The sequence below is a fragment of the Somniosus microcephalus genome, chromosome 13 (genome assembly GCF_052327205.1).
Source record: "Somniosus microcephalus isolate GS21.2 chromosome 13, FLI_Smic_1.0, whole genome shotgun sequence".
In the NCBI taxonomy this organism is placed as follows: domain Eukaryota; kingdom Metazoa; phylum Chordata; class Chondrichthyes; order Squaliformes; family Somniosidae; genus Somniosus; species Somniosus microcephalus.
Window position 1 is genome coordinate 76,873,082 of NC_140999.1, and position 14,026 is coordinate 76,887,107.

General features: G+C 44.9%; 1 protein-coding gene across 6 annotated transcripts in view; it reads right to left on the minus strand.

The window, feature by feature from the left end:
- The window catches only part of LOC147108427 (scaffold attachment factor B2-like), a 155,000-nt gene that overhangs the window by 130,397 nt on the left and 10,577 nt on the right, over nt 1-14,026 (minus strand). For 5 of the 6 annotated variants that reach the window (XR_015080591.1, XM_086005053.1, XM_086005052.1 and 2 more), the window contains exons 2-3: nt 11,081-11,168; nt 10,650-10,711 (exon numbers count right to left, since the gene is read on the minus strand). Coding sequence is in view for 5 of the 6 variants with exons in the window: in XM_086005053.1 (XP_085861179.1) it covers nt 10,650-10,711; nt 11,081-11,168 (150 nt within the window). In the remaining variant the exon portion in view is untranslated. Of the gene's footprint in view, nt 1-10,649; nt 10,712-11,080; nt 11,169-11,259; nt 11,327-14,026 lie in introns of all 6 variants that reach the window. The other variant, XM_086005055.1, reaches the window with a different exon arrangement.

Genomic DNA, 14,026 nt, shown 5'->3' on the forward strand with positions numbered 1-14,026 from the left:
TACTCTAGCTGGGGCTGAACTAGCATTTTATATAGGTTTAGCATAACTTCCTGTATTTTGTACTCTATGCCTCTATTTGTAAAGCCAAGGATCCCATATGCTTTAACTGCTTTATTAACCTGCCCTGCCACCTTTAAAGATTTGTGCACAAACATCCCAGGTTTCTCTCTTCTTACACACCTTTTATGTGTTGAACTTCATCTGCCATGTGTCCGACCATTCCACCAGCCTGTCTATGTCCTCTTGAAGTCTATTACTACCTTCCTCACTGTTTACTATATTTCCAAGTTTCGTGTCATCTGCAAATGTTGAAATTGTGGAGAGTATTGTGATCCCGGACAACCATGTTTGCAGTAAGTGCCTGCATCGTGAGGAACTTCTTGAGGAGCTGGAGTCTGAGATGCAGACATTGCAGGGCATCAGGGATGGTGAGAGTTACCTGGACACTTTGATCCAGGGGGCAGTCACACCCCTTAGGTTAGGTAGTGATAGAGGTCTGGTTAGTGGTCAGGGGCAGGAGGGTGTGACTGCAACTCAGGCAAGTAAGGCGACCCCAGGTGCAGTGCTGGAGGAGCCTCAGCCTTTGCCCTTGTCCAACAGGTATGAGGTTCTTGCTGCCTGTGTGGATGAGAGAAAAGCCTTCATGACACCATGGTGCAGGAGGCCATTCAAGTGGGGGAGTGAAAGGGAATGTAGTTGTGGTAGGGGACAGTATAGTCAGGGGGATAGATACTGTTCTCTGCAGCCGTGACCGAGAGTTCCGAAAGTTGTGTTGCCTGCCCGGTGCCAGGGTTAAAGATATCTCCCTGCGGCTGGAGAAGAACTTGGAGTGGGAGGGGGAGGATCCAGTTATCGTGGTCCAAGTAGGAACCAATGACATAGGTAAAACTAGGAATGAGGTTCTGCTGAGAGAGTTTGAGGAGCTAGGATTCAAATTAAAAAGCAGAACCTCAAAGGTAATAATCTCTGGATTGTTACCTGAGCCACGCGCAAATTGGCATAGGGACAAACAGATTAGAGGTTTAAATGCGGGGCTCAGAGTGGTGTGGGAGGAAGGGGTTTCAGTTCATGGGGCACTGGCACCATCACTGGGGAAAGAGGGAGCTGTTCCATTGGGACGAGCTCCACTTAAACCGGGCTGGGACCAGCGTCCTGGCAAACCGAATAACTAGGGCAGTAGACAGGGCTTTTAACTAATGAAGGGGGGTTGGGAGGATTCAGGAGTAAATTTAAAAGCAGTGAGAGAAATGTCAAGACTCCAGAGCAGAGTAGAGTTTTGGGTACAAATAAGCAGAGTGGGAAACATAGAAGATAGAAACATGGAAGATAGGAGCAGGAGTAGGCCATTCGGCCCCTCGAGCCTGCTCCGCCATTCAATGAGATCATGGCTGATCATCCAAATTCAGTACCCTGTCCCTGCCTTCTCCCCATATCCCTTGATCCCTTTAGCCTTAAGAAATATATCCAACTCCTTCTTGAACATATTTAATGAACTGGCCTCCACCGCCCTCTGTGGCAGAGAATTCCACAGGTTCACCTCTCTCTGGGTGAAGAAATTCCTCCTCATCTCAGTCCTAAATGGCTTCTCCCTTATCCTTAGACTATGACCCCTGGTTCTGTGACAGAGAGAGTAACAAAGGTAATAAGGCATCAGTGACTAATGTGACATCAGGGAAAAATAGAAATAAGTCAAAGCTAAAGGCACTATATCTGAATGCGCAAAGTATTCGCAACAAAATAGACGAATTAATAGCCCAGATAGAAATTAATAGGTCTGATCTAATTGCCATAACGGAGACGTGGTTGCAAAGTGGCCAAGGTTGGGAACTCAATATTCCAGGATACTTAACTTTTAGAAGATAGGCAAAATGGAAAAGGAGGGGTTCCCTAGCCACTGACTCCATCCCTCTCCCTAATATCTGTCTGAGGCTGAACCACACTGTTCGCAATCTTGGTGTCATATTTGACCCTGAAATGAGCTTCCGACCACAAATCCGCAGCATAACAAAGACCGCCTACTTCCACCTCTGTAACATTGCCCGTCTCCGCCCTTGCCTCAGCTCATCCGCTGCTGAAACACTCATCCATGCCTTTGTTACCTCTAGATTTGACTATTCCAACACACTCCTGCCTGGCCTCCCACCCTACGTAAACTTGAGCTCATCCAAAACTCGGCTGCCCAGGTCCTAACCCGCACCAAATCCCGTTCGCCCATCACCCCTGTGCTCGCTGACCTACATTGGCTCCCAGTTAAGCAGCGCCTCGATTTCAAAATTCTCATCCTTGATTTCAATTCCTCCCATGGCCTCGCCCCTTCCTATCTTTCCTCCTTTAAGACGCTCCTTAAAACCTACCTCTTTGAACAAGCTTTTGGTCATCTGCCTTAATTTATTCTTATGTGGATCGGTGTCACATTTTTTGTCTTAAAATACTCCTGTGCAGCACCCTGGGATGTTTTACTACGTTAAAGTCGCTATATAAATACAAGTTGTTGTTGTTGTTGTCGCCCTGATAATAAAGGATGGGATAAAGACAGTAGAGAAAAAGGATCTTGGCTCTGAAAATCAAGTAGTAGAAGTAGTTTGGGTGGAGCGAAGAAACAGCAAGGGGCAGAAAACATTGGTGCGAGTTGTTTATAGGCCCCCAAACAGTAGTTGTAATATAGGGCAGAGTATAAATCAGGAAATTAGAGGCGCATTTAACAAGGGTAATACAGTAATTATGGGGGACTTTAATCTACATATAGACTGGGCAAACCAAATTTGCAGTAATAGTGTGGAGGACGAATTCATGGAATGTATGCAAGATAGTTTTCTAGATCAGTATGTTGAGGAACCAACTAGGGAACAGGCTATTTTAGATCTAGTATTGTGCAATGAGAAAGGGTTAATTAATAACCTTGTAGTAAAGGGGCCTTTTGGGAAGAGTGACCATAATATGATAGAATTTTATGTTGAGTTTGAAAGTGATTTAGTTAAATCCGAAACTAGGGTCTTAAATCTAAACAAAGTAAACTACGTAGGTATGAGAGGCGAGTTGGCGAAGGTAGATTGGGAAACTACATTAAAAGGTATGCCGGTAGACAAGCAATGGCTAGCATTTAAAGAATTAATACATAATTTACAACAAATATACATTCCTTTAAGGTACAAAAACCCCACAGGAAAAGTGGTTCAACCGTGGCTAACAAGAGAAGTTAAAGATAGTATTAGATTAAAGGAAGAGGATTATAATGTTGTCAAAAATAGTAAGCCTGAGGATTGGGAGGATTTTAGAATTCAGCAAAGGAGAACCAAGAAATTAATAAAGAAAAGGGAAAATAGAATGAGAGTAAATTAGCAAGAGACATAAAATCAAGACTGTAAAAGCTTCTATAGATATGTAAAAAGGAAAAGATTAGTGAAAGTAAATGTGGGTCCCTTACAGGCTGAGACAGGAGAAATTATAATGGGGAATAAGGAAATGGCAGAAAAATTAAACAAATACTTTGTGTCTGTCTTCATGGAAGACGCAAAAAATCTCCCGGAAATAGTGGGAGAACCAAGCAAGAATGAGGAACTGAAAGAAATTAGTATTAGTGAAAAAAAATAGTACTGGAGAAATTCATGGGACTGAAAGCTGATAAATCTTCTGGACCTGATGGCCTACATCCTAGGGTTTTGAAAGAGGTGGCTATAGAGATAGTGGATGCATTGGTTGTCATTTTCCAAAATTCCAGATTCTAGAATGATTCCTGTGGATTGGAAGGTAGCAAATGTAACCCCACTATTTAAGAGAGGGAGAGAGAAAACGGGGAACTACAGACAGTTAGCCTGACATCAGTAGCAGAGAAAATGCTAGAATCTATTACTAAGGACGTGGTAACAGGGCACTTAGAAAATAAGAAGATTGGGCAGACTCAACACGGATTTATGAAAGGGAAATCGTATTTGACAAATCTGGGTGTCCTTGTACACGAATCACTGAAAGTTAACATGCAGGTACAGCAAGCAATTAGGAAAGCAAATGGTATATTGGCCTTTATTACAAGAAGATTTGAGTACAAGAGTAAAGACGTCTTACTGCAATTATATAGGGCCCTGGCAAGACCACACCTGGGGTATTGTGTACAGATTTAGTCTCCTTACCTAAGGAAGGATATACTTGCCATAGAGGGAGTGCAACGAAGGTTCACCAGTCTGATTCCTGGGATGGGGGGAATTGTCCTATGAGGAGAGATTGAGTAGGCTTGGCCTATATTCTGCAGCGTTTAGAAGAGTGAGAAGTGATCTCACTGAAACATACAAAATTCTTACAGGGCTTGAAAGGGGTCACAGTCTCAGAATAAGGGATCGGCCATTTAGGACTAAGATGAGGAGAAATTTCTTCACTCAAGAGGGTGGTGAATCTTTGGAATTCTCTACCCCAGAGGGCTGTGGAGGCTTAGTCGTTGAGTATACTCAAGACAGAGATCGATAGATTTTAAGATATTAAGGGAATCAAGGGATATGGGGATAGTGCAGGAAAGTGGAGTTGAGATAGAAGATCAGCCATGATCTTATTGAATGGCAGAGCAGGCTCAAGGGGCCAAATGGCCTACTCCTGTTCCTATTTCTTATGTTCTTATTAAATTGTGCTCTGTAGCTCCAAGTCCAAGTCATTAATGTACATCAAAAACAGCAGCGGTCCTGGTACTGAACCCTGGTGAACACTACTATATACCTTCCCTCCAGTCCGAAAAACAGCCATTCACCACAACTCTGTTTTCTATCCCTTAGCAAATTTTGTATCCATGCTGCTACTGCCCGTTTTATCCCATGTGCTTCAATTTTGGTAACAAGCGGATTAAGTGTCAGCCAATAGCTCAGTTGGTAGCACCCTCGCCTCTGATTCAGAAGATTTCAGAGACTTGAGCACAAAAATCTAGGCCGACACTTCAGTGCAGTGCTGAGCGAGTGCTGCACTGTCAGAGGTGCCGTCTTTCGGATGAGACGTTAAACCCCATCTGCTCTCTCAGGTGGACGTAAAAAATTCCATGACACTGTTTCGAAGAGGAGCAGGGGAGTTACTCCCGGTCCTGGCCAATATTTATCCCTCAACCAACACGTAAAACAGATTATCTGATCATTATCACATTGCTGTTTGTGGGGGCTTGCTGTGCGCAAATTGGCTGTCGCATTTCCTACATTACAACAGTGACTACACTTCAAAAAGTACTGTAAAGTGCTTTGGGACGTCTGGTGGTCATGAGAGTCTTTTTTTTTTCACTTCATCATATGCACAACATCAACTACACTGCCCTCATCCACCCTCTCTGTTACCTCATCAAAAAACTCAATCAAGCTAGTTGAACACAATTTGCCCTTAACTAAACCATACTGGCTCTCCTTTATTAGCCCATACTCGTCTAAATGGCTGTTAATTTTCGCCCTTTTATTGTTTCTATAAAAGTTTCCCCACCACTGAGGTTAAGCTAACTGGCCTGTAATTGCCAGGTTGATCCTTCTCCCCTTTCTTGAACAAGAGTGTAACATTTGTGATGTTTTACAGGCTGAAGGGAGGTATACAGTGGTGTTCCCCATAGTTCAGTACTAGGACCACTGCTCGATATACATTAATGACTTGGACTTGAGGGTACAGGGCACAATTTCGAAATGTGCAGATGACACGAAACTTGGAAGTGTAGTGAACAGTGAGGAAGACAGTGAGAGACTTGACATATGCTGTCTTACAACAAGGGGATTATACTGTGTATATGTAAATAATGAATAAAGCATGATCAGGGACACTGGTTTGTGGTGACTAAGTTGGTAAATGCATATTTTTATTGCTTCCTAATCTGGGATTTTACCAGGTGTTTTGGAGATCGAACCCAGACATTGTCCATTCTCCAGAAAAGGCGGAAATCAGCGCCGTTGTTTATTACACGTTCCTTTACGAATGTACTCATCTTTTTGGACCGGATTTTGTGGTCACCGTCATTACCCCTCTGAAACTGACCGTAACTTCAGGATTTAGCGTATGCGCATCTAAATGCGGAAATCCTGAAACTGCGGTCAGTCATTCACTGCTCCGACACAGGCTGCGATGTGGTTCTCCCCACCCCCCCTCCCCCATAGCCAGCAATCAGTGAAATCAGTGGAACTGATGAAAACGTGAGCTTTTCCATACTAATATCGTTGCTAAACACCCGATTAAATATGTTAAGCCTTGTTGGAATAGGTATAAATGGTGTTTTAACAGTGTATTGACTGCTAATCACTCTCGAACATTTTTAGAAAGTGCAGATGTCCAGTGCTTTTCGTTTCGTGGTTTGCTGCCTGTGAGAATTCTTCAATGTGATTGGCTGCTTAGACAGCTTGATGATGTCAAGGCTGCATCTCACTCGGAATCCCCTATTCACAGCGTTACAATCAATTATATGTCAAGAAACCTAAAGTTTTCGCCAGAGATCGCGATATCTCTGTGGACAACTTTCTTCGACGTCAGCTGAGAATCCTGGCAAGTCTCCATTTCTATATTCTCTTACTAACTAACCTGAACTAAATTAATTTGACACTATTATTAATTGTAGTTTAAAGATTTCATTATGTTACTGCGGCACTTATAATCATACTTGTAAACCCTGTTGTAATATGCCCTGGGTGGACCCAATTATATTTAAAATGGAAGAAACCAAGGCGCTGGGCCTTGCTTGGCCAAATTAAAGATAATTTCCGAGCAGAACAAAACAGACAGCTTGTCTGTGGGAACAAAACTAGAACAATTAATGGAATTCCAGAGAATGAGATAAGAGGCAAACGGACTGTAAGAGTATCATGGTTAGTTGATTTTTATAATACTTGTTTTGATATCTTATAACCATCAGCAAGGGATTTATAATTGTGTGTAAAAATTAAATGTAAAAGTCTGCAATCATCAATTGTATGCAATGATAACCTGAATTATGCTGTGAGTACGCTGTAACCAGACAACCTGGGGTGAGAAAGAGATGGCCATGGTTGAATAGACTGCAGTTAGCCTGGGAAGCAATGTCAGGTGTAGTTGCACTGTGTTGGAATGTTATGATTTCTGCAGTGAATTAAAAACAAAGCCCAACAAGGGCCGTAACTCAATCTATGGAGACATATTCTGTTTGTGTTGCCATAACTACCCCAGGTATGAGTCTTGATGGTCAAAAACAGATGATGCAAGGGTGTCATAAGACTAGAACCAGCAAAAGCCAAAGTGCTGCAGATGTGGCATCTTTATGACTGGATTTTGGGTTTCGGGTGTAGACCAGTGATTGGTTCAGGAGGACTCCAAAGGTTTTGAATGAGAGTAAGTGTAAGGGAACCCATCTAATGTCCTTTAGGGAAAGAAATCTGCCATCCTTACCCAGTCTGGCCTATATGTGAGTCCAGACCCACAGCAATGTGGTTGACTCTTAACTGCCCTCTGAAATGGCCTAGCAAGCCACTCAGTTGTAACAAACCATTACAAAACACAGTAAGAATGAAACCGGACTGACCCCCCGGCATCGACCTCAGCACCGGCTACAGACACGGCAATGGTACACCCAGCCCAGTCAACCCTGCAAAGTCCTCAACAGCATCTGGGGACTTGTGCCAAAATTGGGAGAGCTGTCCCACAGACTAGTCAAGCAACAGCCTGACATACTCATACTTTCAGCCAATGTCCCAAACTCCTCCATCACCATCCCTGGGTGTGACCTGTCCCACCGGTGGCGGCACAGTGGTATACAGTCAGGAAGGAGTGGCCCTGGGAGTCCTCAACATTGACTCCGGACCCCATGAAGTCTCATGGATTCATGTCAAGCATAGGCAAGGAAACCTCTTGCTGATTACCACCTACCGCCCTCCCTCAGCTGATGAATCAGTACTCCTCCTTGGAAGAAGCACCAAGAGTGCTAGGACACAGAATGTACTCTGGGTGGGGGACGTCAATGTCAATCACCAAGAGTGGCTCGGTAGCACCACTACTGACCGAGCTGGCAGAGTCCTGAAGGACATAGCTGCCAGTCTGGACCTGCAGCAGGTGCTTAAGAGAACCAACACGAGGGAAAAACCTACTTGACCTCGTCCTCACCAATCTACCTTATCTGTCGCAGATGCATCTGTCCATGACAGTATTGGTAGCAGTGACCACCCACAGTCATTGTGGAGACGAAGTCCCGTCTTCACACTGAGGACGCCCTCCATAGTGTTGTGTGGCACTAACACTGTGCTAAATGGGATAGATTCAGAACAGATCTAGCAGCTCAAAACTGGGCATCCATGAGGTACTGTGGGCCATCAGCAGCAGAATTATATTCCACCACAATCTGTAACCTCACGGCCCGGCATATTCCTCACTCTACCATTACCATCAAGCCAGGGGACCAGCCCTGGTTCAATAAGGAGTGTAGAAGAGCCTGCCGGGAGCAGCACCAGGCGTACCTAAAATAGAGGTGCCAACCTGGAGAAGCTGCAACACAGGACTACATGCATGCTAAAAAGCGGAAGCAGCATGCTATAGACAGGACTAAGCGACCCCACAATTAATGGATCAGATCAAAGCTCTGCAGTCCTGACACATCCAGTCGTGAATGGTAGTGGATATTAAACAACGGGAGGAGGAGGCTCCATGAATAACCCCATCCTCAATGATGGTGGAGATCAGTATATGAGTGCAAAAGACAAGGCTGAAGTGTTTGCAACCATCTTCAGCCAGAAGTGCCGAGTGGATGATCCATATCAGCCTACTCCCAAGGTCCCCACCATCACAGAAGCCAGTCTTCAGCCAATTTGATTCACTCCAAGTGATATCAAGAAACGGCTGAGCACACTGGATACAGCAAAGGCTTTGGGCCCTGACAACATGCCGGCTATCGTGAAGACTTGTGCTCCAGAACTAGCCGCGCCTCTAGCCAAGCTGTTGCAGTACAACTACAACACTGGCATCTATCCAGCAATGTGGAAAACTGCCCAGGTATGCCCTGTCCACAAAAAGCAAGACAAGTCCAATCTGGCCAATTACCACCCCATCAGTCTACTCTCAATCATCAGCAAAGTGATGGAAGGTGTCATTGACAGTGCTATCAAACGGCACTTACTCACCAATAACCTGTTCACTGATGCCCAGTTTAGGTTCCGCCAAGACCACTTGGCTCCCGACTTCATTATAGCCTTGGTCCAAACATGGACAAAGGAGCTGAATTCCAGGGGTGAGGTAAGAGTGACTGCCCTTGACATCAAGGCAGCATTTGACCGAGTGTGGCACCAAGGAGCCCTAGTAAACTGGGTCAAAATCCTGCCCAACAGCACTGTGGGAGCACCTTCACCACACGGACTGCAGCGGTTCAAGAAGGCGGCTCACCACCACCTTCTTAAGGGCAATAAATGCTGGCCTTGCCAGCAACGCCCACATCCTATAAACAAATTTTTAAAAAGTGTTTAAGGGTCTCTCAGACACTTATGTTGTAGAGGCATCGGTAAAGAGCTTGGGGAATATCCACCAGACGAGCCAAGGAGAGATTCGGGTTGGCGGAGGACCCACGCTTGTCACACTAGGCGGACGAGTGAGCCTAGAGGCCAGGGTCAATGGGGGTGGACTCGTGGAGATCGAGTTTTCTACCCAGGACATATTGGGTAATATAAATCTTGATTGCACCTTGTTTAACTGCTCAGATGCTGTAATGCATCAAGACTCACTTACACCGAATATAATTACTGTCATCAATACGAGTCAAGTCGAATCTTTTGGAACTTAGGAATGAAAGGATTAATTGGCAAAGACCCAGAAACTCAAAAGGGGGGAAAGGGAAGGGTGCAGTGAGCTTAATCATGGCACTGACAGAACGAGAGTCTAGCAACATTTGGAGGGGTAGGCTCCTGACATTTGGCAGCATGGGTGCTGGGGTTTGGCAGTGTATTCCTGAGCATGGGGTCGGGGGGGGGGGGGGGGGGCGGTGGTGGGTGGAGAACGGGTAGTATCATTGAATTTAGGGAGGGGTTCCAAAGATTTGGCAGCATTTGGGTTGAAGTGCTGGAGACACAGGAGATTTAAGATTTGGTAGCATTACAGAGGGAGATTGGGGTTTGGGTGCAGTGGTGGTTCCTGGAAAGTGGCAACACTGGGGGGGTCTTGAGGTGTGGCAACGTGGGGAACAGGGATCCCAGGACCTGCCAGCACTTAAGGGAAAGGGGTTCAGGTCTGCCATCATGGGGAAGATGGGGAGTGGTCTCAGAGTCTGACAACATTCTGTATTGTGCAGGATCCTCAGCCCTTTATTAAGAAATTGAACGAGCACAATTAAACATTACCAAAGTTTGAATTTTTTTTGCATCACATTTCGAAAACAAAGATGTCACATGACTGCTGTTAATCTCCAGTTGTGAAGCAATGCATAGATCCAGATTGAGATAGGTCTGCTTTCTTAAAAGCCACTGAGATAAAACTAGTTTGGAGCGATCGTATGTTGGATTAGTAAAGCTGTACACAACTAATGTTGTGGCCAACCTTCAAAGTGAGGTAGGGAGTGCATCCTGGGGTGGGCAGGAGAAATGGAACTAAATTAAGCATTTGAAGGAACATCTTCAAAAATATGCCTGTGGGAATCAAATGGGGATGTTGTTAGTTAGCTGTAATGAAACAATTATTCGAGATATCAGTGCTGAGAAATCACTTACCTGCTTTCCACCAAAATCCTCTTCTGCACAGTCTTCGGTCTCACCATCCTCAACTCTGTGCCCTAAAGAACAAAGCAAACATGTAAACCACATGGCAATTACATTTTTATTTTCCAGGAGAAAGCATGGCTTCTTGTGAACTGGATGGTGCAGTGGGTTAAGGCTGACTGAGTGGGCTCAGTTGCTGATCAGTTCAAAGTATCCTCTTCTCCCAACTACAAAGGACACAAGGATGGCCAATGTGAGTAAAGGAAATGTCACACTCTCCTCAACTTGGGGCAGTTTACAGGGAGCTACCATCAATACTATCAGGGTCCTTGAAGTAAAAACATACCATTTTCTAGCAACGATACCTCTCGGTTCAACAAGCACAAAACTACACCAAAGTAAAAATTTTAATATCTGCATCTTGGAAATGTCTATATTCCTACCTTTTCCCATCCTCTTTGACATTCTATTGCTTGGGGTCTCTGGGCTGATTGAAATTTCATCAGGGTTTCCTCCTTCCTCTTGTATCACCTGAAGACAGGAATCCAGTCATTAGCATGGGGTGAAGTCAGAATCGTTATATGGTGCCATCATACTTTGGAAACTAAGAGGTCAGCTGCACCTGATCATTTTTCCAGGTGATAGATTTCAGCAGTGCCATAGGTAGGAAAAGGAGTATAACAGTAGATCTAAAAATGGGAATAAGAGGGTCAAAGAGAGAGTATGAGAATAGATTAGCAGCTAACATAAAAGGGAACCCAAAACACAAATAGTAAAAGGGTAGTCAAAGGAAGGGTGGGGCCGATAAGGAACCAAAAAGGAGATCTTGTGTAGGCAGAGGGCATGGCTGAGGTACTAAATGAGTACTTTCCATATGCCTTCACTAGAGAAGAGGATGCTGCCAATGTAGCAGTAAAAAGACAGACTTGCATTTATACAGCACCTTTAAAGACCACAGGACATCTCAAAGCGCGTTACAGCCAACAAAGTACTTCTTGAAGTCACTGTTGTAATGTAGGAAACGCGGCAGCCAATCTGCGCACAGCAAGTTCCCACAAACAGCAATGCGGTAATGACCAGATAATCTGCTTTTTTTTTTTTTTTTTATAAAGTGACATTGGATGAGGGATTGGCTAGGACACCGGGTATAACTCCCCTGCTCTTCTTCGAAATAGTGCCATAGGATATTTTACATCCACCCGAGAGGTGGTGGATGGAGCCTCGGTTTAACTTCTCAACCGAAAGACGGGACAGTAGAAACATAGAAGATAGGAGCAGGAGTAGGCCATTCGGCCCCTCGAGCCAGCTCCGCCATTCAATGAGATCATGGCTGATCATCCAAACTCAGTACCCTGTCCCTGCCTTCTCCCCCTATCCCTTGATCCCTTTAGCCTTAAGAAATATATCCAACTCTTTCTTGAAAATACTTAATGAACTGACCTCAACTGCCTTCTGTGGTAGAGAATTCCACAGGTTCACCACTCTCTGGGTGAAGAAATTCCTCCTCATCTCTGTCCTAAATGGCTTACCCCTTATCTTTAGACTGTGACCCCTGGTTCTGGACTCCCCGACCATCGGGAACATCTTTCCTGCATCTAGTCTGTCTAGTCCTGTTAGAATTTTATAAGTTTCAATGAGATCCCCTCTCATTCTTCTAAACTCCAGCGAGTATAAGCCCAATCGACCCAATCTCCCCTCATACGTCATTCCTGCCATCCCAGGTATCAGCCTGCTGAATCTTCGCTGCACTCCTTCCATGGCAAGAACATCCTTCCTCTGATAAGGCGACCAAAACTGCGCACAATACTCAAGATGTGGTCTCACCAAGGCCCTGTACAACTGCAGCAAGACATCCTTGTTCCTGTACTCAAACCCTCTTGCTACGAAGGCCAACATACCATTTGCCTTCTTAACCGCCTGCTGCACCTGCATGCTTACCTTCAGCGACTGGTGCACAAGGACACCCAGGTCTCGTTGCACTTCCCCCTTCTCCCAATCTATTGCCATTCAGATAATAATCTGCCTTGCATTTTTTGACACCAAATAACCTCACATTTATCCACGTTATATTGCATCTACCATGCTTTTGCCCAATCACCCAACTTGTCCAAATCATACTGGAGTTTCTCAGCATCCTCCTCACAGCACACACGCCCACCCAGCTTTGTCGTCTGCAAATTTGGAGATATTACATCTAGTTCCCTCATCCAGATCATTAATATATATTGTGAATAGCTGGGGTCCAAGGACCGATCCCTGCGGTACCCCACTAGTCACTGTCTGCCACTTGGAAAAAGAGCCGTTTATTCCAACTCTTTGCTTTCTGTCTGCCAACCAGTTCTCTATTGAAGTCAATACCTTGCCCCCAATCCCATGTGCCTTAACTTTACACGCTAATCTCTTATGCGGGACCTGTAGAGGAAGCAGTAGCGATATTGGATAGGATAAAAATAGATAAAGACGATGTACTTAAAAGGCTGGCAGTCTACAAAGCAGAAAAGTCACAGGCCAGATGGGATGTATCCTAGTTTACTGAGGAAAGTAAGGGTGGAAGAACAGCATAGGCTCTGGCCACAATCTTCCAATCCTCTTAGATATGGGAATGGTGCCAGAGGACTGGAGGATTGGAAATGTTACACCACTGTTTAAAAAAGGGAGAGGTAGAAACCGAACAACTACAGACCAGTCAGCCTAATGTCTGTGGTGGGGAAACTTTGAGAGACAATAATCCAAGACAAAATTGATTGGCATTTGGAAAAGTATGGGCTAATAAATGAAAGCCCATGAAATGAAATGTTTTGTTAAAGGCAAATCGTGTTTGATGAAGTAACGGAGAGGGTTGATGAGGGTAGTGTGGTGGATGTTGTGTACATGTACTGTACTTTCAAAAGGATTTTTGGTAAAATACCACATAATAGACTGGGCAACAAAATTAAAGCCCATGGGATTAAAGTGGCAACATGGATACAAAACTGGCTAAGGGACAGAAAGCAGAGTATTGGTGACCGGTTGTTTTTCAGACTGGAGGGAAGTGTATTCAGACCGGAGGGAAGTGTATTCAGACCGGAGGGAAGTGTATTCAGACCGGAGGGAAGTGTATTCAGACCGGAGGGAAGTGTATTCAGACCGGAGGGAAGTGTATTCAGACTGGAGGGAAGTGTATTCAGACCGGAGGGAAGTGTATTCAGACCGGAGGGAAGTGTATTCAGACCGGAGGGAAGTGTATTCAGACCGGAGGGAAGTGTATTCAGACCGGAGGGAAGTGTATTCAGACCGGAGGGAAGTGTATTCAGACCGGAGGGAAGTGTATTCAGACCGGAGGGAAGTGTATTCAGACCGGAGGGAAGTGTATTCAGACCGGAGGGAAGTGTATTCAGACCGGAGGGCAG